General features: G+C 41.5%; 1 protein-coding gene across 1 annotated transcript; it reads left to right on the top strand.

Moving 5' to 3' along the window:
• The first annotated feature begins 437 nt into the window (after positions 1-437).
• Positions 438-24555, top strand: mei1 (meiotic double-stranded break formation protein 1). Its single transcript, XM_077202361.1, has 31 exons — positions 438-613; positions 707-812; positions 1104-1154; positions 1468-1541; positions 2019-2124; positions 4230-4433; positions 4826-4938; positions 5437-5551; positions 10179-10298; positions 11095-11194; positions 13929-14063; positions 14339-14414; positions 14501-14580; positions 15548-15686; positions 15762-15873; positions 16781-16841; positions 16976-17073; positions 17286-17436; positions 18193-18343; positions 18766-18984; positions 19324-19486; positions 20345-20437; positions 20504-20614; positions 21004-21155; positions 21238-21322; positions 21504-21676; positions 21772-21853; positions 23262-23365; positions 23616-23747; positions 23889-23992; positions 24134-24555. Exons 1-31 carry the CDS (start codon positions 497-499, stop codon positions 24192-24194), a joined length of 3588 nt encoding a protein of 1195 aa, XP_077058476.1. The 5' UTR covers positions 438-496; the 3' UTR covers positions 24195-24555.
• Positions 24556-24604: the final 49 nt, after the last annotated feature.

Genomic DNA, 24604 nt, shown 5'->3' with positions numbered 1-24604 from the left:
TTGCTGTCAGCTGTGCAGCTGCAATGCGTTTTACATAAAGACTTCAATATTCTCGAGAAAAGGAGTTTTCCCATAGCGTAAGCTACTTACGCAATAGGAGAGACCTCTCGAAAGGGAACTGATTTTACTTCAGTGCTGTGACAAGTGAAATGGAACTTACACTTTGATTTAACGTTTGAAAATATTGTTAATACATGTTGTATATTGTATACAAAGTTATGTCATAAACATGTTATCTCTGTATGTTTTACGAGGAAAAAATAGATTAATTTTTAAAATAGATTAATAATTAACTTATTTTTCCCATTGTTGGATTTGATTGGTTAATGGGTCTCGTGACCTCGCTTTTATTGGTCAGACCGAATCGTCCTCGCGCGCGTTTACATTAGTGTCGTGATTGTAGTCTTTTAATCCTCTATGTTTTAATCTGTGTAAAACTGATCTTTCGTACTCAGAATCATCACATCAGTCAACTTCGTGTCGAATAACCTAAAACATGTCGAGTTCAGACGCGATCTGTGAGAAGATACACGACGCACACGGGTCGCGGTGGGAGCGCGGGGGCATTTGCGTCGCGTGCGTCCTGGAGATGATGGACAGATCGGATGTATCGGTAAGAACAGTAATTTTTGGATGAATATGAAATAATAAACGCGTTTAACGAACGTCACCGTGGGGAATTTCATGATTGACGTTCACATTGCAGGCGGTGCGCAAGCGCGCGGCGCTCGTGTCCGTAATGCGCGTGGCCGCGGTTCGTGAGCTGCTGTATCGCGAAGAAGGAAGAATAAACTTCATCTCATCATTACTGAGTAAGAGAAACGGTGTTATCTATTAAATACAGTCTACCCATCATTAAATACCACCAAATATGACATTTTTGTTACTCTGACATATTGTGCAATATGTTACAAAATGTCTAGATTATATTTGATTTGTCATTGGCTTTTGGACTATTGTACAGAAAATAAGCTCTGTGACCAACAAAAGTTTATGATTCTTATGTGTTTTTGTTGATGATAATCTTCACAAACTTTAAAAAGAATCACTTTGACATATCGAAACAACATAACTAACTTCCGAATATAAAACATATGTTTCAGGAATGCTGTTCAGCGCCGTGGATTCATCACTGCTCGATCAGACCGTACAGGGTGATCAATATTTAGATTTGTTTGAGATTTTGTGTACATTTATGACATGTAATTTCTGTTATTTCAATCAATCTCTCCATATTTTTTTCTCTCTTTTGAAAAGACGAAGACATTGTTTGTGTTTTTTTTTTCTTTAGCTATTGTAGCAAATATGAACACAAAAATCATATTCGCTGTCGTCTCCCATTCACCACCTTGGTTCACACAACTGTGACCCTGGAAATGTGGGAAAGAGGGTCTATCAGTTTTTGCTCATGTTTTGAGTTCTGCAGCGTCGATGAGATTGAGAAGTGTGTTTGTGTTTGTGTTTCAGTTCTGCTGCAGGTGACGCTGGATGTCCCGAATCAAGCACTTCTGCTCTTTATCCTGGACCAGATCCACTCACGGGTGTGAACACACACACACACACACACACACACACACACACACACACAGAGACACTAATTTTTTAACACTAGTCAAGCCGGTGTGATTCTTACCTGAATCTCTCTCTCTCTCTCTCTCTCTCTCTCACACACACACACACACACACACACACTCTGTCTCTCTCTATCTCTATCTCTCACACACACACACACACACACACTCTCTCTCTCTCTCTCTCTCTCTCTCACACACACACACACACACACACTCTGTCTCTCTCTATCTCTCACACACACACACACACACACTCTCTCTCTCTCTCTCTCTCTCTCTCTCTCACTCTCACACACACACACACACACACACACACACACTCTGTCTCTCTCTCACACACACACACACACACACACACACACACACACACACACACACACACACACACACACACACACTCTCACTCTGTCTCTCTCTCTCACACACACACACTCTCTCTCTCAGTGGACTGATGTCGGGGGTCTGAAAGCGTCTCTGTCCTCTGTCATGTTTCTGGGGAAACTGCTGGACGCTCATCCTGCTCTGAGCCAAACACTCACGTCCAGCCGCTGTAAGACTGTCTGATGAACACACTCACACTTGATGCAGTGTTTACTGCCTTCGTAGACTTGATTTATGCCAGCGATTGTCAAACATGTTTTCTCAGCAAAATATCTTTGGACTAAAATATTAAAGGGGTCATTAACTGGGTTATTTTATTATTGTATAATGTTGCCTAGGGTGGCCTTATAATGTTAGTATGATTTTTACATCAAAAAATGTCATAATTAAGAAATAAAAGGAAATTTTTCCTAGCCTGATTTTAGCCCCTGATTTAACCACTCTGTTTGAAGGGGTGTGTCTGTGTGAGTTTTCAGTGTAAAAGTGTAAACTGCTGTGATTGGCTGTGAGAGTTCAGTGTAAACGCCCACTGCTGTGATTGGCTGTGAGACTTAAGTGTAAACGCCCACTGCTGTGATTGGCTGTGAGCCTTCAGTGTAAATGCCCACTGTTGTGATTGGCTGACATCTTTGCATATGAAATAGCTAGTATTACTACATGTGGAATAACTCTCGAAAACTTTTACTAAGTTTTTACTATAACACCTATTGAGATGTATGAATCATGAAAAGTGTTGATTATATATTTAGATCTATTCCCATCACATGAAACATTAGCATTGCAACGCAATTTATGCACTCTCACAAATGTTTTCACCAAATAACAATGCAAACACAATGTAAATTCAGTAAGAGCTTCGTTGTGCAGTGTAACAGCGTCATAGATTTCATAATGAGTTTTGGCAAATGTCCAGATAAACTTGCGCTGTGTGATTGACAGCTTGGGCTGGGATCGTTCTTTGATCGATTTCTGTTTGTAATTTAAACACTGATCACAGATCAGGCATTAGAATAAACATGGTCACTTATGGCGCTTTTCCATTACCAGTACCAGCTCGACTCGACTCGCCTTGGCTCGCCTCGACTCGGCTCGCTTTTCGTTCCGTTTTCCATTGCAGAAAGTATCGCCACAAATAGTACCCGGTCGTCATAGCGACGCCTTTCGTTCCTCGTTGCCCCATCAAGCTCTCGCTGGATCCTCTCTAGTTCGGCAACCAAACAAAGGAATGTCTGCACCTCCTCGTTTGACCACGGCGTATTCTTCCGAGTTGCCATAATAATAGTTGTAAGTTTAGTAACTATCTCTGGCTAAACTATTTAAAAAAGGCGGGGTTATTCTGGATACTCCATCTGGCGCGTGCAATGATGACGCATTGAATAGTGACGATTCTCTCTGACCAATCAGCAGTCGGCATTGTTTTCACGTCACATTTTAGTATCGCCTTAGCTCGCCTCAGCTCGCTTAGAACCTCGCCGGAGGTGGTACGAAAAAAAGTACCCGAAAGCAGGTACAGGTACAACTTTTACACAGTGGAAAACCAAACAAAGGCGAGTCGAGTCGAGCCGAGCCAAGGCGAGCTGGTACTGTGTAGTGGAAAAGCGCCATTACATGTTTGTTTACATGTTACTTACAACACTTTCCTAGCATCAGGATTTTCGGAAGGTAATGGTATTGATCTTGTGTCGATCTTTTCACGTTCTCATGTAATTGTTCACTAACGCTCCAGTGGGCGGGGCCAAAGACGCGGTGATGTAGACGTAGGCGTTGATATTCTTCTAAAGGCGGCGGTCTTTCGCTGCTCTGTGACGTCACAAGTCTCCACTTGATCCTGTCGGTTTCTGGCCATAGTTTCAATAAAAGCTGTTTTTGTCAAAACTGTCAAAAGAGCAAGGAAAATTTTAATTCTGAGTTTTTAACGTAAGATATAAGAATAATATAACAACAAATTCACATATGATAGCGGTTCTCTGGCGCCAATTTATTACATGCAGGTAAACATAAAATATTTAATCTTTTTGAAGTAAGTGATTTATTTTGATTGTTTTTCTTCAAAAAAAGTTTACATTTTAATTAAATAATAATTATTGTTTTATTTAAAATGTGTTTATATAAGGATTTTAATATTATTAGACGTTTTTATTTGAATTATTTGTATTTAAAAAATTATTATTTTTCAATGATTTGATATTAATAAAAAAAGTTTTATTTAGATTTTTTTTATGTATGTGTGTGTGTTATCTGTGTGATGTGATGTGTGTGTGTGTGTGTGCGCAGCGCGTGTGCTGGAGTGTGTGTGTGCCGCTCTGCTCCTCTCAGATGAGGACCTGAAGGCCGGTGTGTGTTACGTGTTGTTGAGGATCTGGAGCTCCGCCTCCGCCGTCCAGATGCTAACAGACACTCTCCGCCAGCGCATGTGTGTGTTACTGCTGCACACGCTCTCAAACACGCACACCACAGCGCTCACCGTCAACTGCCTGGGTGAGAGTCCCTCTCAGAAACATGCACACACTTACATATAAACACCAGTTTATGAGCATGTTTAGCTAAGGACTATGGCTGGGCATTGACACATCACGATTCAATGTTGATTCACAATCTTGATTTTCGATTCAGTTCCGCTCTTGATTTGATGCAATATCGATTCATTTGGATATATATCAGGCACAGAACAGAAGAAAGTTTTTCTCAAGAAAAACAATTTCTCTGTCTGAACTAATGCTGTTAACTGTACAGGAATCGTCTTTTTTATTTCTGTGACTTATCCATGCATGGGATCTAAAAACATTTATTGTGAAATATGAGTGATTACCTGTACATGTGTGTGAAGCAGATGTGTCAGTACTCTGAAGTGGTGTGTGTGTGTGTTGCAGGTGTTGTGAAGCAGATGTGTCAGTACTCTGAGGTGGTGTGTGTGCTGATGAATCTGAAGGATGGCGCTGAAGATCCACTGCCGTATCAACCACTGCCGCTCATTCTGAAGAAGGTCTGAACACACACACTCTTTTTAAAAAACACTGATTATTGCAGAAGTAGCTTAAAAATTTTAAGCGTTTACAGAGATGCACTGAACAAAACATTTCTTATTTTATACAAAATATGTTTTACAAAATAATTTGGACTTTAATTTTGCTAGTTAATCAACATCTAACCAATTCGTGTTTCACATTTTTTCACAAAAATTGATGTTCCTGATTCTGTTATTGCGCTTGTCACAGATTAATACATTTCTCTCTCAATATCACATCCATGACAAAACAGCAGCCAGATAAGGAACCCTGAGAGCTTTCCAATGATTTTGCCATAATCAGAGAAAGATTTGATTATACAATAGTGCAGTAAACTGTATAACATGATATAAGGATTTAAGCACCACTAAAATATGTGATAGGGGAAAAAAGGCAAGTTAGATAACTGTAATGTATTTGTAATATGTATTTTGTATGTAATTGTTGATGTAAATGTGTGTGTGTGTGTGTTGTAGCTGTTGTTGAGCGCTCAGGACTCTCTTCAGGTGGTGTCAGTGCGCTGTGTGTGTGCCGTACTGATTCACGCTCCTCGACGCTTCACTGCCGCCTTCATTCAGGCCGATCTACCTGGTGAGATGCTTCACTAACTACCACATCAACCATACAAACCAACTGATCGCACCGCAGAACCAGTGTAAACATGAATGAATTAAATCATAACATAGTTAACATACATAAGACGTAAGACGTGACATACATTAGACGTAACATACATTAGACGTAACATACATGAGACGTAACATACATTAGTAGGGATGGGTACCGAAACCCGGTATTAAACGGGCCCCGGGGCTGAATTTTGAAAGACCGCTGTATCGATAAGCTCGGACGTTATCGGTTCTGTTGTCGGTCCTGGAGAAATTAAGAAAATACACATACTATTTATTATTGCTATAAAGACGTAATCTAGAACATGTTTATCTCGCAAGCCAGTTCTGTATATAATAATATTAAACCATTTGTCTGTTGTGCAATTTTGCTGAAGAGAGAGAGAGCGATCTCTCACGCGGAGCCACAGCGCGCACAACACGACAGCCCTGCTCAATGAGTGACACTGAGGACAGAACTAAACATTCAAACGTGGTTACACTTTAGATCTGGGATATTATTCTAATTTTATTTTAGATTTCGGATTTCAGAGATTATAAAAAGAAGATATTTGAGATGAAACCATTACAGACTAGACGCATTCTGTCTAGCGCAACTTCCTTCCCTTCACAGCGAAGCGCTGTCAGTTCATCCTAAAACCCAAACGTACCGTCAGAATCAGCACGATCGGTGATTGTTGTAAAATGCGGACGCGTTTAATCATTAAAAGAGCTATTAAAAGCACAAAAATCTGCGCAAGAGACACTGTTCACAAGGCGACGCGCGCTCCGAAATGGACTGCAACGAGACAAGAAAAGTATACCTAACTTTGGGCTTCATGTGCGCTGTGGCGAGGGACGGCCGAGGGACGTGAGAGAACGGCGCGAGGCCGGTGGTGCGATTGCTAATGAGCAACGACTGTATAGCACACCGGTCTCGCATCTCTCACGGAGGAGCGGAAGCATAAAGGGGGAGCGACGACATTAATGATCGAGAGAGGAACAGGCCTGATTTTAGTTGTTCTGGTTTTTGTATTTGTGTTTAATTTTAGCCAGCAGTCGTCTGCGAGTGGCTGCTGGCCGTTATGTTTTATTTTGGGTAAGCCAGCAGTCGTCCGCGAGGGGCTGCTGGCGGTATTTTAGTTTGTTTGTTTTATTTTAAATAAAGTTTATTTTGATTGTTCGCCGGTTCCCGCCTCCTTCTTCCCTGAACATTGTTACACTGGTGCCGAAACCCGGGAAGAGGGAGGAACGCGCTGTCAGAGAGTCCTCGCCGTTGTGGGGAATCCGCGGTGCCATCGAGCGGGTGCGCGAGTCGCCGCCGCTCGCCATGGGCCGGAGCCTGCTGCCATCCGCCGGACAGGGGAGGAGCAGGGAGCGGGGGACTCGCGGCCATTGACGCTCGAGGCGGTGCGCTGGAGTGAGTCGCCGGGGGGACGGCCGAGCTCGCTGCCGGCCGCCTGGGAGTTGGAGGGGCGGCTACCGTCCGGGAGGGAGCGGGGAAGTCGCCGCCGCTCGCCGTGGGCCGGAGCCTGCTGCCGTCCACCAGCAAAGGGGAGGAGCAGGGAGCGGGGGACTCCTGCCGACTGCCCTAGAGCCCAAGGAGCCGTCGCCGTCCACCGGGCGGCGGAGGAGTGTCGAGCCGTCCACCGAGGGCTACCCAGCGTCACCGCCAGGCACCGCGGAGGAGATCGCCCAGCTGGTGGAGGACCATGATGGCAGCGCGTTGTGGGAACCGGACCATGTTTTTTTTTCTTTTTTTTTTTTTTCTCTCCCCTCTCTCGATCTGTCGCTCTTCATGCTTCCGTCTCCGTTTCCCTCGGCTTGTCGGTCCATACCCCCAGGGATCGCCGCCGCCGGGGGGGAGTAGGCACAGGCTCGTGGGTGCCCCCCGGCCTGTGAGGGGCGATGGGGGTATGTGGCGAGGGACGGCCGAGGGACGTGAGAGAACGGCGCGAGGCCGGTGGTGCGATTGCTAATGAGCAACACCTGTTTAGCACACCGGTCTCGCATCTCTCACGGAGGAGCGGAAGCATAAAGGGGGAGCGACGACATTAATGATCGAGAGAGGAACAGGCCTGATTTTAGTTGTTCTGGTTTTTGTATTTGTGTTTTATTTTAGCCAGCAGTCGTCCGCGAGGGGCTGCTGGCCGTTATGTTTTATTTTGGGTAAGCCAGCAGTCGTCCGCAAGGGGCTGCTGGCGGTATTTTAGTTTGTTTGTTTTATTTTAAATAAAGTTTATTTTGATTGTTCGCCGGTTCCCGCCTCCTTCTTCCCTGAACATTGTTACATGCGCATCTAAACTATATAATATACATAAAAATATAAAAATGACTAGCTCTGAGATTCACTGAAGCACAGTTTATTCACTTAAACACTGTTTATGTCTTAAATGGACGTAAATAGTTGGGAGAAAATTATGGTGCATCAGTCACCTATTATGGTGCTTTTCCACTGCATGGTACAGCTCAGTACGGCTCGGCGCGGCACGGTTCGGCTCGCTTCGCTTTTCCACTGCGTGGTACGACTCGGCGCGGCACGTCTCGGTTCGCTTTAGCGCGGTTGGTTTTTCACTGCAGTTAGTTCCGCTTCAAAGTGGGTGGGATTATGACTGATCATTATAGTTTATCCGCTCCTCGGCAACCAACAAGAGGAACGTCTGCACTTCTCGTCCACTGACCACGATTCAGCCATTTCGTTTTTGGACGTTTTTTTTCTTCAAGCAAGTAGTTTTAAAACCGGTGCTACAGCGGTGGCTGTTATTGGTTATTTAAATTCAGCGGGTTTGATGGCTCGCAAATACAATGACGCTGGTAGTGACGATTCTGTCTGTCTGACCAATCAGTGGTCTGCAGTGTTTCACGTCACATTTTAGTATCGGTACGGTACCATTTAAAGCGAGCCGAAGCGAGCCGTACCGTACCATGCAGTGGAAAAGCGCCACAAGCGAGCCGTACCGTACCATGCAGTGGAAAAGCGCCAAAGCGTGCCGTACCGAGTCGAGCCGTACCGTACTATGCAGTGGAAAGCTCAAAAGCGTGCCGTACTGAACCGAACCGTACCGTACCATGCAGTGGAAAAGCGGCACAAGCGAGCCGTACCGAGTCGAGCCGTACCGTACCATGCAGTGGAAAAGCGCCATAAGATCTGCACTCGGTCTTAAAGGGGCAGCAGTCTAATAAACCTGCTGACGATTGAGCCATTAATGCAAAATTGCGAATCAAACAACAAAAGGCAGAGAAAATCACTCACAGCGCTTGAATGAATAGCTTAAACTTTAATAAGCATTAATCTATCTATGATAAACTATGCAGTGTTATTTTACATTCGATTACTAAATTAGATTTATTTTCAGACAGAAACACTTACCTGAAAAGTAATTTTAGTAGACCTTTGTGAAATTAAAGCACTGTGTATATAATTTGTATCTGTTTAATTGTATTCTTTTTGACCATGTGTTTGTACTTGCTTTTGCTTATCGTATCCTATCTCATGTATATAAAACAAAAAAGCCTGCACACTGCTCCATAACAAATAGATATTTTATTCGTTTTATTAAAGCATTGCTTTTTCTTTTGCTATAGATATTTTACATTTCAAAATATAAAGCAAATGTTAATTATTACCCAAATGTAAAAAAACACCAAAAAGAACCGATAAGAATACCGTTAAAGTACCGGATCGATAAGCAGTATCGGTAAGAGTAGTAATACCGTTAAAACCTTAACAATACCCATCCCTATACATAAGACGTAACATACATTAAACGTAACATACATAAGACGTAACATACATTAAACGTAACATACATAAGACGTAACATACATAAGACGAAACATACATAAGACGTTACATACATTAGACGTAACATACATAAGACGTAACATACCGAAGACGTTACATACATTAGACGTAACATACATAAGATGTAACATACATAAGACGTAACATACCGAAGACGTTACATACATTAGACGTAACATACATAAGATGTAACATACCTAAGCCGTAAAACGTAACATACATAAGACGTAACATACATAAGACATAACATACATAAGATGTAAGACATAACATACCTAAGACGTAACACCCAAGGCGTAACATATATAAGATGTAACATAAGATCTAAAACGTAACATACGTAAGACATAACATTCATAAGATTTAACATACGTAACACGTAACATACACAAGACGTAACATGTATAAGATGTAACACGTAACATACATAAGACGTAACAAATATATGACGTAACACGTAACATACACAATACGTAACATATGTAAGATGTACCACGTAACATACACAAGACGTAACATTCATAAGATTTAACATACGTAACACGTAACATACACAAGATGTAACATATATAAGATGTAACACGTAACATACATAAGACGTAACAAATATATGACGTAACACGTAACATACACAAGACGTAACATATGTAAGATGTAACACGTAACATACACAAGACGTAACATAGATAAGACGTCACATTACACAAGCTGATGTTGCACCATGTCAGAGTGTCTTCCATTCATTCCCACACATAAACAGGACAGCATATATATATGTGTGTGTGTGTGTGTGTGTGTGTGTCAGAGTTTCTGCTGGAGGTGATGAGCAGCGGCTGCACTGACGTGTTGCTGTGGTCCATCTTCAGCTGTTTACTGCTGCTGTCCGAAGACCCGCTCTTCTTCTCACAGTGCCACGCGGTCTACGGTGAGATCCAGCAGCTGCTGAACCCAAACTCATCCCTCTCCGCTCATCGAACACCAGATCATGAGCAGACGCGCATCACAAGCCGCGTTTCCATTACCCTTCAAATTGCGCAAATTGAAATTTCAAATTGAATTACGCCCAATGGAAACACGTCAATTTCGCAAAAACTCCCATATATTGCAAAAAAGTTTTTACGCTCGCATGAGGTGTTTTTTTTCAGGCATTTCGAAAATTGAATATTTCGCAAAACTGCAATGGAAACAGTTTTTTGTTCATTCACAGATCACCTGATGTAGATGGTGCGGTGTGTTTGGGCAGAAGACGAGACAGAGTTCTTTATTAAACTAATTAAACCACAAAGAAATGCCACAGTTTATCAAGAGCTTGAAGCAGAAATGAGGGAGAAACACCCAGAAACACTCATATGAGCCGCTCTCAGTATAAGAGTCTTTCCTTGCCAGTAATGCTTGGATACATGCCTACGTCTCCTTCTATTAATAATAATGGGTAGTGCGGTGGCTGGGATATAGCCTACGTAAAACTACCAATATCAGTCGCCATGATTTTTGGAATGACTTATCGCAAGAGAAAATAATTACGTTTTAGTCGCATATAATCAGTTAGTGGAAACGGCATCATTTCTAAATTGCGCAAATCTGTAATGGAAACACGGCTATAGAGAGTTCACTGCCATTAACGGCTGCTCTTTATACATTAATAATAATCAGAATCCATCATTCTTCAGAAGTGTAAGTGTAAGTGTAAATGTGTGTGTGTGTGTGTGTGTGTGTTTGAGGTATGGAGCCGTTAGTGCGATGTCTGAAAGAGACTCTGGGAAAGTCCAACACTGAGGTGCAGAAACAAGGACTGGAGCTGCTGTCGGCCATATTGGACAGGTCAAACATCACACGTTTGCTTCTCTCTTTCTTCTGACTTCTGTTGTCTTTATTAGGTTCAGGGCTCCAGACCGTGACCAAATGATGGCAATAGGTTTACTCGAATTCTCTGTCATAAACCACAGATATCAGATCAAATGAACAAGTTATAGAAGGATTTTTTTTTAGATTTTTCAATCCACAAATCACCAACAGTCACCATGGATTTAATGTAGTAACACTAACTGTAATCATGGTATTGTGGCAGACATTTTTTCACATTATTCATGTCAGGGTCCATACAACCTTTAGAGAGTGAATTTCAAGCACTAATGAAGGACTTTCAGGTGCTTCACATTATTTCCAGCACTTCAAAGCTAAATATTTAATATAAAATATTATCCAATTTCAATGCTATTTTTAATGTGATGACCAAAAAATCATTATTTGTTCATCTATCAAAGATTGTCCCCATTTGTAAAACTAAAAAGTTTCACGATGTAGGAAAACGTACACGTGTCAAACAAATGCTTTTGTTTAAAAAAAAATATATATATATATATGAAATGACCACTATAACCAGTAGATGGCGGCAGAGGAGCACTCACACTTATTAGCCATTTCCACTCCCTAATATAGGTTTTTCCACACGTTTTGCTTTTATATTTATATTTTGATATTATGAAAACCCTATTATATAATATCAAATCCTCAAGGAATCTATTTTTGTCAAAGACTGAAGTACTGAAGTAAGAAGTAGGACAAGTCACATGAAAAACAAAAACTTCCTCAAATTGCATTTAATAAGAGGAGAATATTATTTGAATGTTTCCTATAAAACTTTGGTTGTTGTTAAAAACAGGGGCGCAACTACCCAGTGTTAGAGGGGTATGCAGCAACAATTTTGGCGCCCCCCCAATACACACACACACATATATATATATATATATATATATATATATATGTCAGCTTTATTGTCGATTCTTCGCATGCTCTAGACATACAAGCAATCGAAATTACGTTTCCCTCCATCCCACGGTGAAGACAGAGAAAAAGAAAGAAATATATATATATATATATATATTTATATGAACAATGTTAACAAATAATAAAAGTTACAGAATAAACAGATACAAACATACACATATACACATACATACACACACATATATATATATATATATATATATAAAATAATAATAATCATATTGTGTGTAGCTGTCATTTGTATCAAAATGATCATCCATCAAATCTTCCTTATCCCAGAAAATGTTCTTTTTTTCTTTGCAAATCCCTGTACTTGTGACAATAACAACAATGATGACATAAATTATGTCAGTGAAAAAAAAAAAAAAAACAGAAACAGATTTTATCCAAGTGGTCAACAAAAGCCTTGTTGCTGTTTGCCAATTGATCATACATATTATATAGCACAGATCTTTAAAGAGAGAGAGAGATGTGACCCTAAATACAGCTTCCATGTCACCCAGTAGATGTAACTATAGTTTGTATTTCTGATAGCACAGCTAACATGAACATACATGAATGGTAAAACAAAATCTATTTGTTTCCATGATAAACCAGCCTTATTGCAAGTCATGTTTTCCAGCTTCTAGTCATTTATTGTGCATGCTACCTTATATTTACCAGTTGTTATTTTACTTTAATAAAATTGAGATATGTCATGCATGGGATTGGTACCATAAGGTTTAACCAAAATCTAAATGTAGATATCAGCAATATTATTTTGCATTAAGTTAGCAAACACTTGCTGTTAACATTAATATTTGCAAGCCTCCAAGCTTGGTAGCAAATCTACGCATGATTCCATGGTAAACCAGAGATATTGCATTAGTTGTTTTCCAGATTCTTGTCATTTATTGTACATGCTACCTTATATTTTTCAGTTTTCAGCTCAGCAACCTCGGTTTTGCATATTCTAAACTAGCTAGCTCTGGCTGCTACATTCCCAGAGTTAGCAAACGTTAGTCTGTTAACATGAATATTTGCAAGCCTTCTCCAAGCACAAACATCACATACCTGTTGCATTTCACCATCCACTTATTTAGCTGCTGTCGCATCCCTTGACATGCCATCTCCATAACCTCCTTCTTTTTCTATTTTTAGCCCCCGACCGCTTTTTTGCTTCATTCATCTGTTTCGAGTTTCAACGATAACGCACTGTGCTGCTCACTCAGCGCTCACGCGCGCGCCCCCGCCCACTCGCGATATTACCCTTCTATCTCAAAATAAATTCTATGATGGAATATTATGAGGGCGCCGGCGCCTACTCTAGCCTGTTAGTCCTCTAAAATGTATATAACTTTTTTATATTTAACTTGTATAACTTTTATATAAATGTATATAGCTTATAAAAAAATAAAAAAAATTTTAACCATCGCTTTGTCGCCCCCATGATGCTGCGCCCCTATGCGCCGCATATAGCGCATACCCACTTTTTGCGCCACTGGTTAAAAATGAGTTTATCTGCATCTAAACTCAAGCTCAGTGCTTTACTGTCAAACGTGCTTTTCAGGAAATAAACATGTAATTATATTTAGTAACTGCACTGATTAATGCAAAAAATTATTCATTTTATGATTAAATTAACTTTATGATTAAAAACACCCCAGCGCTATCGAATCAGGTGCTGGTGCCTACATCTGTAGGATCAGTGTGTGTGTGTGTGTTTAATCAGTAATAATGTGTTAAATAGTGTGTTTGTGTGTGTGTGTGTGTGTGTGTGTGTGTGCAGGCAGCCTGCAGCTGTGCGCTTGTTCCCGACCGCCTCTGAGTTTACAGGTGTGTGTGATGTCATTGTGGAGGGCGTGGCCACTTCCTGTATGCAGGTGTCCATGTGTGCAGTCCGAGCCGCCACCATCCTGCTCAGGTCACTCACACACACACACACACACACACACACACACTCAAACACACACACCTGTGTTGTACGAGCTGTCGCCGTCCTGCTCAGGTCACACACACACTCTCACACACACACACACTCACACTCACACACACACACTCACCCCTGTGCAGTACGAGCCACCACCGTCCTGCTCAGTTCTCACACACACCTGATACTGATGTAAAACGAACACTCACTGTTGTGTTTGTGTGTGTGTGTGTGTGTGTGTGTGTGTGTGTGTGTGTGTGTTTTCACAGGCCGAACCACCAGTCCAGTCCGGTTCAGTTCTCAGACGTCAGGAGAGTCGTGGAGGCCGTGATGTCCAAGTGCAGAGTGAGTGTGTGTGTTCTGATCAGTGGTCATGTGATCAGTCTGATCCACTCATGATCGTGTGTATGTGTGTGTGTGTGTGTGTTCAGGAGATCAGCTCTGGTTCAGAATCAGTGTCAGCAGCAGGAGTTTTACTGCAAACGCTCACATGCTTCGATGCTGCTTGCAGGTCAGACACACACACACACACACACACACACTCTCTCTGACAGCAGACGTCATGTGTGAGATAAACCATTCACACTTTTTTAAGTTAATATTTTAATTATTTATAAACCATGTTCATGGTTCTCTGATGTGCATTTTTATGGTTTAAAACATTTTTTTTAATCTTTTTTTTATATTCAATTCAATTCACGTTTATTTGTATAGCGCTTTTCACAATACACATCATTTCATTGAATTTAGTTCTGTTATCAGAGGTGACTAAGTTATGTATTTCAGAAATGCACATATACAATATCACAGTTAGCTAAGCTATATTAATTAAACAATGTAATATTTTAATGCAGTAATGAATACTTGTATGGCTCATTTTAATTTGAAATTTTTATGATTAAATGTTTCGTTTTAGTTTTTCATTTTGAAATGATTTATTTTAATTGAACATTTTTGTGATAATATTTTTTATTATGATCTTTTTAAATTTATTTATTAATTCTACATTTTTACGATTTCATGAATTTTTGGTAAACGTTTTATTTTGATTGTTTTTATTTTTAAATTAGTTAAATAATTTTTGTAATAAATATTCACATTTTCGTGATTAATTTTTTTAAAACGTTTTTTACTTTTTTTATATTTATTTAAATGTACATTTTTGTGATATATTGTTGGGTTTTATTTTGTGTTGTATTATTTTACAATTATTCATTTTAATTTAACTAATGTATAAGTCTATTAATTTAAATTACGTGTTTATTGAGTTTTGTATTGTTTTAATTTTATTAATCAATGTTTAATTTGAGTTTTTATTTAGAAAAAAAAATATTTTTCAATGGAATTACATATATATATATATATATGTATGAGAAAGCCTTGTTTGTGAAAGCCTGTGTTAGAGCATCCGAACACATCTCTGTGTGTGTGTGTGTGTGTGTGTGTGTTTGTGTGTGTGTGTGTGTGTGTGTGTGTAGGTTGCTGGAGGTGTGTGTGTGTGAGTCGGCTCTGACGGATGGTGTGTGTTCAGCTCCAGCGCAGCAGCAGGAGACGCTGGAGTCGGTGTGTGTGTTTCTGCTGCACTGCTGCGACACCACCTGCATCCCTGCATTCACTGTGAGTCTCACACACACACACACACACACACACACGTGCTGAACTCTACAGGTACACTGACCTCTGTGTGTGTAGGGCGTGTGTGAGCGGCTCTCGTCTCCACAGACGCTGCAGCTCTTCCTCTCGGTTCTGTCTCGTCAGTTCGCTCTGTGTCCCGCTCACATGACCTCCTTCTCCAAGAAGCTCGGTAAGACCAGGGGTCAGAGGTCACGGCTACTCTGAATCAGATACTCGATAAAACCGGCATGAGCTTCTTTTAGGGTTGGACAATAATTCAATATCAATAAATATCGCAATATAATTTTTTTCAATAACGGTCATATGATTTTTAAACACATTTTCGATATTTCACTATGCATTACAGCATTTGTCACTGAAGCACTTTTACATGCAACCAAATAATCTGTTAGTAATCGGATTGACGGCTCAATCGATGACGTAGAAATAGTGTAATGACGTGTTCATGTAAAAACTACATTTAGATTCATCAGTTGGAATGAATTCAGATTCATAAACACTCAATGTCCCTCAGCAACTTGTGTTTGTGTTGTTGATCACTCTTTTTTTCTGTTTTCTGCAGCAACGCTGAGCACGTTTCATATTCTTTATCCTGGCTGAGGCACTTTTGTTTCAATCTATAAGAATAATATATGTTATAGTTTAAAGTTAAATGTATTAATATTAATAAGTTGAGAGTCTTATGTTTATTTGACAGTGATTTCACATTTCTTGTTTGGATGAAGGCTAAATACAATTAAAAGGTGAACATTATTTTATTTGTACGTTTTTTATTGTATAAAATGTGATCGTTTTATAGGAGGAGGTTTCATAGACTTGTAAAATTAATTTGTCAGAAGTTTGTAGTTACAGACATCCGTTGTGGGCGTTTTATATTGTTAATTTCAATATCGGAATTATATCATATCGACCGAAATTAAGAAATATATCGTGATTTAAATTCTGGCCACATCGTCCAGCCGAGCTTCTGTTATTGGACTCGCACAATCATTTGCGTTATTCTCTTTGCCAATGGTTCTGATTCAGTGTTCATCTGTGTGTGTGTGTGTGTGTGTGTGTGTGTGTGTGTTTGTCAGCTGCGTCTGGATTCATCAGACTGACTGTGGATAGTAAAGCCCAGCTGTGTTCAGGGAACAGGTGAGACACACATACACACAGAGAGTGAGTGTGTTGAACTGCAGGTGTTTATGATTATGTATTGTGTGTGTGTGTGTGTGTGTGTGTGTGTGTGTGTGTGTGTGTGTGTGTGTGTGTGTGTGTGTGTGTGTCAGGAACGCATCTCTGAATCAGATCTGCTGTGATTTCCTCCTGAAACTCTGCATGTGTCTGATCTCAAACACTGACACCTGGAACCATGAAGACACGCAGGGTAACATCTGTCTGTGTGTGTGTGGATGTGTGTTGTTTTACAGTGTTTTATATTATGGTTTTTATATCAGTTTTTATATAGTGTCTCTCCAGCAAACAAACAACGCTCTCCTAACATTTTGAAAACCTAAAAAGAACGTTCTACTTTTGTAAAGATCACTGTTGAGTGTGTGTGTGTGTGTGTGTGTGTGTGTGTGTGTGTGTGTTGCGCAGATGTGCAGCATGTCCTGCAGGAGTCTCTGCCGTCTCTGTGCTGCAGTGTGTCCGACTGGCCCTCCCTTCTCCCTGATATCCCACAATCCCTCAGGAACACGCAGTTCTGCATCATCCACCTGCTCCACCTCTCGCTGCTGCACGGAGACAGGTGTGTGTGTGTGTGTGTGTGTGTGTGAGAGTGAGTGAGTGAGTGTAAGTGTGATAGAGTGTGTGAGAGAGTGAGAGTGATAAAGTGTGTGAGAGTGATATGAGTGTGAGAGTGTGAGAGAGTGTAAGTGTGAGAGAGTGAGTGAGTGTGAGAGAGAGAGATAAAGTGTGAGTGTGTGAGAGTGATATGAGTGTGTGAGAGTGATAAAGTGTGTGAGTGTGAGAGTGATAAAGTGTGTGAGAGTGATAAAGTGTGTGAGAGTGATAGAGTGTGTGAGAAAGTGTGAGTGATAAAGTATGTGAGAGTGATATGAGTGTGAGAGAGTGTGAAAGTGACATGAGTGTGTTTGTCTGAGAGAGTGATAGAGTGTGTGAGAGATTGTGAGAGTGATAGAGATTGTGAGAGTGATAGAGTGTGTGAGAGTGATATGAGTGTGAGAGAGTGTGAAAGTGACATGAGTGTGTGAGTCTGAGAGAGTGATAGAGTGTGTGAGAGTGATAGAGATTGTGAGAGTGATAGAGTGTGTGAGAGTGATAGAGTTTGTGGGAGTGATAAGTGTGTGAGAGTCTGAGAGTGTGTGAGAGTGATAGAGTGTGAGAGTCTGAGAGAGTGAGAGAGTGTGTGAGAGATTGTGAGAGTGATAGAGTGTGTGAGAGTGATAGAGTGTGAGAGAGTGAGAGTCTGAGAGTGAAAGTCTCAGTCATTGAGTAATGGAGAGGAGATGATAACCTTCGTGATCATGTGACACTGTGACAGGTTTCTGTGTGACTCGGCCATGTTCTCCTGCGTTCTGCGCTTCATCGTGTGTGTTCAGGATCAGTGTGACGACGCTCTTCCTGCGTGTGTGTTGAGTTCAGTCCTCTATCTGCTGTCTGTCAATCAACACAGCGGCCCTCGCCTGGACATGGTGACCGCACACACACACACACACACACACACACACACACACACACACACACACACACACACACACACACCTCATCTCTGTGACCTCACTCACACTTTCTACACATGAGGAAACATATAAATTGCAATCCCTTTGGAACCTCATCTGTTCCGAGAAACTTCACCGGTAACACACTTACTGTGTGTGATGAACATATCTGTCAGTCTGATGAGCACATAGCAACACCTTAGCAACCCCTCAGCACTCTGAGATTGAGTGTGAACAGCGACTGAAGCATGTGTGTGTGTTGTGTGTGTCTGTGTGTCTGTGTGTGTGTGTGTGTGTGTGTGTGTGTGTGTGTGTGTGTGTGTGTGTGTGTGTGTGTGTGTGTGTGTGTGTGTGTGTGTGTGTGTGTGTGTGTGTGTGTGTGTGTGTGTGTGCAGGTGTCGGTGAGCGTGGTCAGTAAAGCCCTGTCCTCCTGTCCTGCGCTCTTCTCGCACGCTCTTCCTCTCTGCGTGCTGAGCTTCATCTTCCAGTATCCCGAGCTCTCGGAGCGCTTCGGGGCGCCGGCTCTGACGGGACGACTCTCTCGCGGGCCAGAGGAGGAGCAGGAGCTGCTGGAGCTGCTATACACACACCCTGCAGCGCTGCTGAACATGCTGGTGACTCACACACTCACACACACATGCTCTCACACACACACACACACACACCCACACACACACCCTGCAGCGCTGCTGAACATGCTGGTGACACACTCACACACACCCTGCAGCGCTGCTGAACATGCTGGTGACACACACACTCATACACACACACTCACACACACGCGCACACACACACACAAAAACTTCAAATGAACTTCTTTTCTCCTAGATTTAAACTAACATTGTCTACTATGATGATCAACACACATAACTCTGTTCAAATCCCAGAAAATGTAGTTTAGTGTTTCCTGTGTGTGTGTGTGTGTGTGTGTGTGTGTGTGTGTGTGTGTTGAGGGCGTGGCATGTGATGCCGAGACCACAGTGTCTCAGTCAGCCGTCGGTGTGTTGCGATCGTTCCTGTGTTCAGTCGACGGCGTCAACATCAGCAGGACAACTGATCTCTCCGATCACATCCGATCCGCACTCATGAACGTCCTGCAGAGACACACACACACAGGTCAGACACACACACACACACACACACACACACACACAAACTCACACACATGTCAGACTCACACACACAGGTCAGACACACACACACAAAGGTCAGACACACACACACACACACACACACACACACACAGGTCAGACACACACACACAGGTCAGACAGACACACACACACACACACACACACACAGGTCAGGACTCAATGTTACGTGTTAAACATCATAAATAATGACATTATTTCACTCATTAATTGTTGTTAATGTTCATGCTGATGCGTCTCCTCACTGTTGGCTGTAACCAGTGTTACTTTAGTATAATAGTATATTAAATTTTACTATTTTATTTGTTACATAGTATTATTATATTATTTATTAAAATAATTAAATTAATTTATTGTAATATTTGGTCATTTAAATTTTATTTAAAGTTTTAATAATCTTGTTGTGACTTTTTTAATCTATTTAGTTTATATAAATTCTCTTCTGTTGTAGTTTATACACTTCTTGATTTAAGCACACACCGATCCTTCATCTACTAGTCAGAGGTGTCAAACGTATTCACATTCACATTACTCAGGTAGAAGTGTAGATACTAGGGTTTAAAAAGACTTCTGTAAAAGTTGAAGTATCAACTCAAGCTTTTTACTCAAGTCAAAATGTAAATGTAATTGTTTCAAAACTACTTAAAGTATAAAAGCAACTCTGGTACCGAGCCCTCTCCTCGGACAGCATGCCAAATATGCATACCATTTATTCTAGCTCGTTTCATACCATTTGTTTAGCTCATAACTGGTGTATGTGTGTTTGTATCTGGTGTGTTTAACTCATAACTGGTGTGTGTGTGTGTGTGTGTGTGTGTTTCAGACGGGCTGTCGGTGCTGCTGGATGTGTTGTCTGTGATTCAGAGTCACTCGTCCAGTCAGATGAACCATACAGACTTCAAACTGCTTTACCACGGTAAGAACAGAGTTTGTCTGCGGTTTTGAACGTCAGTATCACTCATACGTGTGTGTGTGTGTGTAGTCAGTAATCTGGTAGGAAAGATGGACTCCAGTGACTCTGAGCTGCTGCTGTCTGGGTTCAACTGTCTGTACTGCTTCCTGTGTGTGTGTCCGTCACACGCCACTGACAGAGGTAACACACACACACACGCGCACACTCACACACAAACACACTCACACATTCAGTCACTCTCTCTCACACACACACACACACACTCGCACACACTCTCACACACACACATAGACATGCGCACAATGTCACACACTCTCACACTCACTCACACACACACACACACACACACACTCACACACAATCTCACACAGACATGCACACACTCACTCACACACACTCGTACACAAATACACTCACAGACACACACACACACATATAGACACACGCACACTCTCACTCACTCACTCACACACACACTCACTCTCTCATACTCTCTCATACTCACACACACACACTCACTCACTCACACACACACACACCTACCTGATGGCTGTGTGTGTGTGTTGCAGTGGCGTCTCTGCTGCTGGGGAACGTGAGGCTGCTGGAGCTGCTGGAGGAGGTCTTATCTTCCTCTCCCTCTTCATCATCTTCATCCCTGCACTGCTCCTCTCTGCTCCTGCTCTCCTCCCTCGTGCTCCTGCAGCACAAACACGACGCTCAGGTGAGACACACACACGCGTCCTGCTCAGGTGAGGTGTGTGTGTCGCAGCGCTAAACACCTGATGTGTGTGTGTGTGTTAAAGGTGCACAAGAGCATCAGTGTGGATCTTCATCAGATACTGAGACGACTGGCCTTCAACAAGAGAGAGACGGACGCGCTGCTGCTCGGTTAGACACACACACACACACAAACACACACAGAGTTTAATAATGTAGAAAGTTCAATGAGCCTCAGGTTTGATTCTGGGAGAAAACACTGATCTGATTCCTCAAGTGATCAAGTTACAGGTTATCTGATTTAATGTGTCTGTGTTTGTGTGTGTGTGTGTGTGTGTGTGTGTGTGTGTAGTGTGCAGTGTGCGATTCGTGCAGGTGTGTTTGGATGTGGACGAGTCTGGTCTGGTGTGTGTGTGTGACGCAGCGCTGGAACGACCCCTTCAGACAGCAGACGGTGCTTTACACCCACTGGGACACAGCGGCACTACCAGCCTCATGACGGCCCTCAGCGCTCTCATGCTACAGGTACACAGACACACACACACACTCATGCTGCAGGTACACATGCTGTGAGTGACAGTACATCAGTGATTGATGTGTGTGTGTGTGTGTGTGAGCAGAAGCAGGATCTGCTGGTCAGCGCGGCTTTGAACTGTCTGACGTCTCTGATGGAGTTTCTGTGCCGAAGGACTCCTGAATCAGGTACACACACACACACACACACACCTCTTCACATGCGTGTGTTTGAGTCAGGTTTATAGTGTTTCAGTTATCAGTGTTTACCGGGATTATCAGTGAGGTTTCAGATCAGACATAGTGAAGCATAATGACAACGGTTCATCATTTTACTGTTTCTAAGAGTGAGCAGTGCGATCAAATAAAATGGCATGGTCACATATTTTAGAAATCCTCATAAATTAAGTATAATTCGAAAGCTTAAAAACTAGGGGTGTAACGGTACACAAAGATGACGGTTGGCAGAGAAACTAAACATAGAATTGCGTTTTTTTTATATTTTATCAAACAGTGGTTTACTAAACAAATTGTAAACCACGGACAAGTCGCTTTGGATAAAAGCGTCTGCCAAATGCATAAATGTAAATGTACATTTACCCAAATGATCCCGACGGCTAGTTTTCATCGGTAGTCCTTTGCCAGACGTTATTAGAGAAGCAGGTAAAACATAACAACAACAATAGAACTAGAACTTGTGAACAACCTCTCAATTTAACATATTATACAAAAAGACGATGTACACAATAAAAAAAAAAAAAGAAGATATTTAAGGGAAAAAAAGGATATTGTTATGAGTTAAATAATACTAATTATAATGAAATTATTAATAATAATGATAGAGGCAGCAGCATTAATGTTACGTTGTGTGTGATATAGGTCATTATTTATTTAAGCCACACTACTTATTGGCAACATTTTCGTGCTAGAACGCTGGTTTTTAGCGGGAATGCTATTAATTTGCTCAAATCAACACCGATTTGACCAATTGCCTTACAGCTACACTAACAGGACAGTTATTGTAATGTAGGCTGCACACAAACTAATGTTTATTAAAGACCAAGGCTAGTAAACGGCTCCTGTAAAACTGCTTGTTGGAATTAGACTAGCACTTAAGCCACACCACACACATGGCTTTTAATTGGTTTATTTCGTTAGCAAACATGTCACTATAATTAAATTCTTTTCATCGATCAATTTCTTTCTTTCACGTTTAAAAGATTCCATGAGGTTCACACTCTTACCACTCAATGGGGATTTGTGTCAGTCATTCGGGAAACGAGTGTTACGACGATAACCGAGATGATACTGTGGCAGAAATGTATTAATTGGTGACAGGAAAACACATCTGTGTGTGTTTCATTTTTTGGTATAGCGAGAAAACTCGACATTTACAAAGTCCTGCTGCTGACTATATTTACATTTATAATATTGTGAATTATTCCTTGTGCTGTGTGGGAAATATAGAGACTGAATATGGCTGCTTTATATGGAGAAATGCATGTGTGTGTGTGTGTGTGTGTGTGTGTGTGTGTGTGTGTGTGTGTGTGTGTGTGTGTGTGTGTGTGTGTGTGTGTGTGTGTGTGTGTGTGTGTAGTGCAGCACATGGTGGTTCATCAGCCGTGGACTCGTTTCCTGCTCTTCTCTTTACTGTCGTGTGACGGGAGCCTGAGACCTGCTGCACTGCAGCTGCTCACACTGGTAACACACACACACACACACACACACACACACACACACTCACGCACACACTCATGTTTGTACATCTATCTTTGTGAGGACATTCACTGACACCTCTAGCTCTTTACCCTAAACCTTAACCTAATTATAACCTACTATAATCAAACTGGTCCTCACAAAGAGTTATAGAAGTGTGTGTGTGTGTGTGTGTGTGTGTGTGTGTGTGTGTGTGTGTGTGTGTGTGTGTGTGTGTGTGTGTGTGTGTTTGCAGCTGGTGCGCTTCAGCGGCAGTGTCTCGCACTGGAAGTCAGAAGTTGAGTCGGTGTGTGAGGAGGTGGAGAGACGAGGAGTGACGGACCTCACTGACCACAGCAAACACACACTGAGCACGATGCTCACACAGGTCTGCAACACACACACACACTCACTCACTCATTATTTTGATACAATATTTGTTTTATATATTATATTTATTTGATCAGAAATACAGGAAAACAGTAAAATTGTCATTGGTGTATGTGTGTGTGTGTGTGTGTGTGTGTAGTGTTGTGCTGTTGCTCCTCCTGATGATCTGAGTATGAGGATGGATGCTTTACTGGAGTCTCTCCAACCTCTTCCTCCCTCTGACGCCTCGAACAGACACATGCTGTATCCTTCACACACACACACACACACACACACACACACACACACACACACACACACACACACACACACACACACACACACACACACACACACACACACATTCCCCTGACCCGTGTGTGTCCTTAACACAGAGTGTGTCAGTCGGGTTGGACGGGTCTCTGTCTGTCTGTCGGACCTCACAGCCAGCGCTCAGGACCTCTGATACGCACACACACACACACACACACACACACACACACACAATAACTCACACCTCTGCACAGTTGTACTTCTTTTTCTACTGAAGAGATTTCCTACTGAAATATGTTCATATGGTTATTTACATTAATGACTTTCAGTTACTCGTTTTATAATTTATGTTGTAACAAAAATGGTTATTGATTAATATTCATTATTATTGTTAAGAATAACTATACTTGTTTTATATTTTGTGAGTAGTAGCAAAAATGGTTATTGATTAATATAAATTATTATTGTTAAGAATAACTACTCGTTGTATATTTTGTGAGTTGTAGCAAAAAATGTTTTTAGTAGAAAAAAATAATTATTTCATGTTTCTGTTGTAATCTGTGTCACGTATTGATAAATCTCAGTATTGATCAGTTTTCATCC

The sequence above is a fragment of the Siphateles boraxobius genome, unplaced genomic scaffold (genome assembly GCF_051911475.1).
Source record: "Siphateles boraxobius isolate OS27281-9 unplaced genomic scaffold, OSU_SipBor_1 49, whole genome shotgun sequence".
Classification (NCBI taxonomy): Eukaryota; Metazoa; Chordata; class Actinopteri; order Cypriniformes; family Leuciscidae; genus Siphateles; species Siphateles boraxobius.
This window is presented reverse-complemented; position numbering and strand designations above follow the sequence as displayed.

Bases quoted from the DNA above. Each gene is read 5' to 3' on its own strand.
- mei1 (XM_077202361.1), top strand. From the start codon at position 497: ATGTCGAGTTCAGACGCGATCTGTGAGAAGATACACGACGCACACGGG. The intron at 21,323-21,503 runs GTTAGACACACA...GTGTGTGTGTAG, and splicing joins GACGGACGCGCTGCTGCTCG to TGTGCAGTGTGCGATTCGTG. The intron at 23,366-23,615 runs GTAACACACACA...GTGTGTTTGCAG, and splicing joins CACTGCAGCTGCTCACACTG to CTGGTGCGCTTCAGCGGCAG.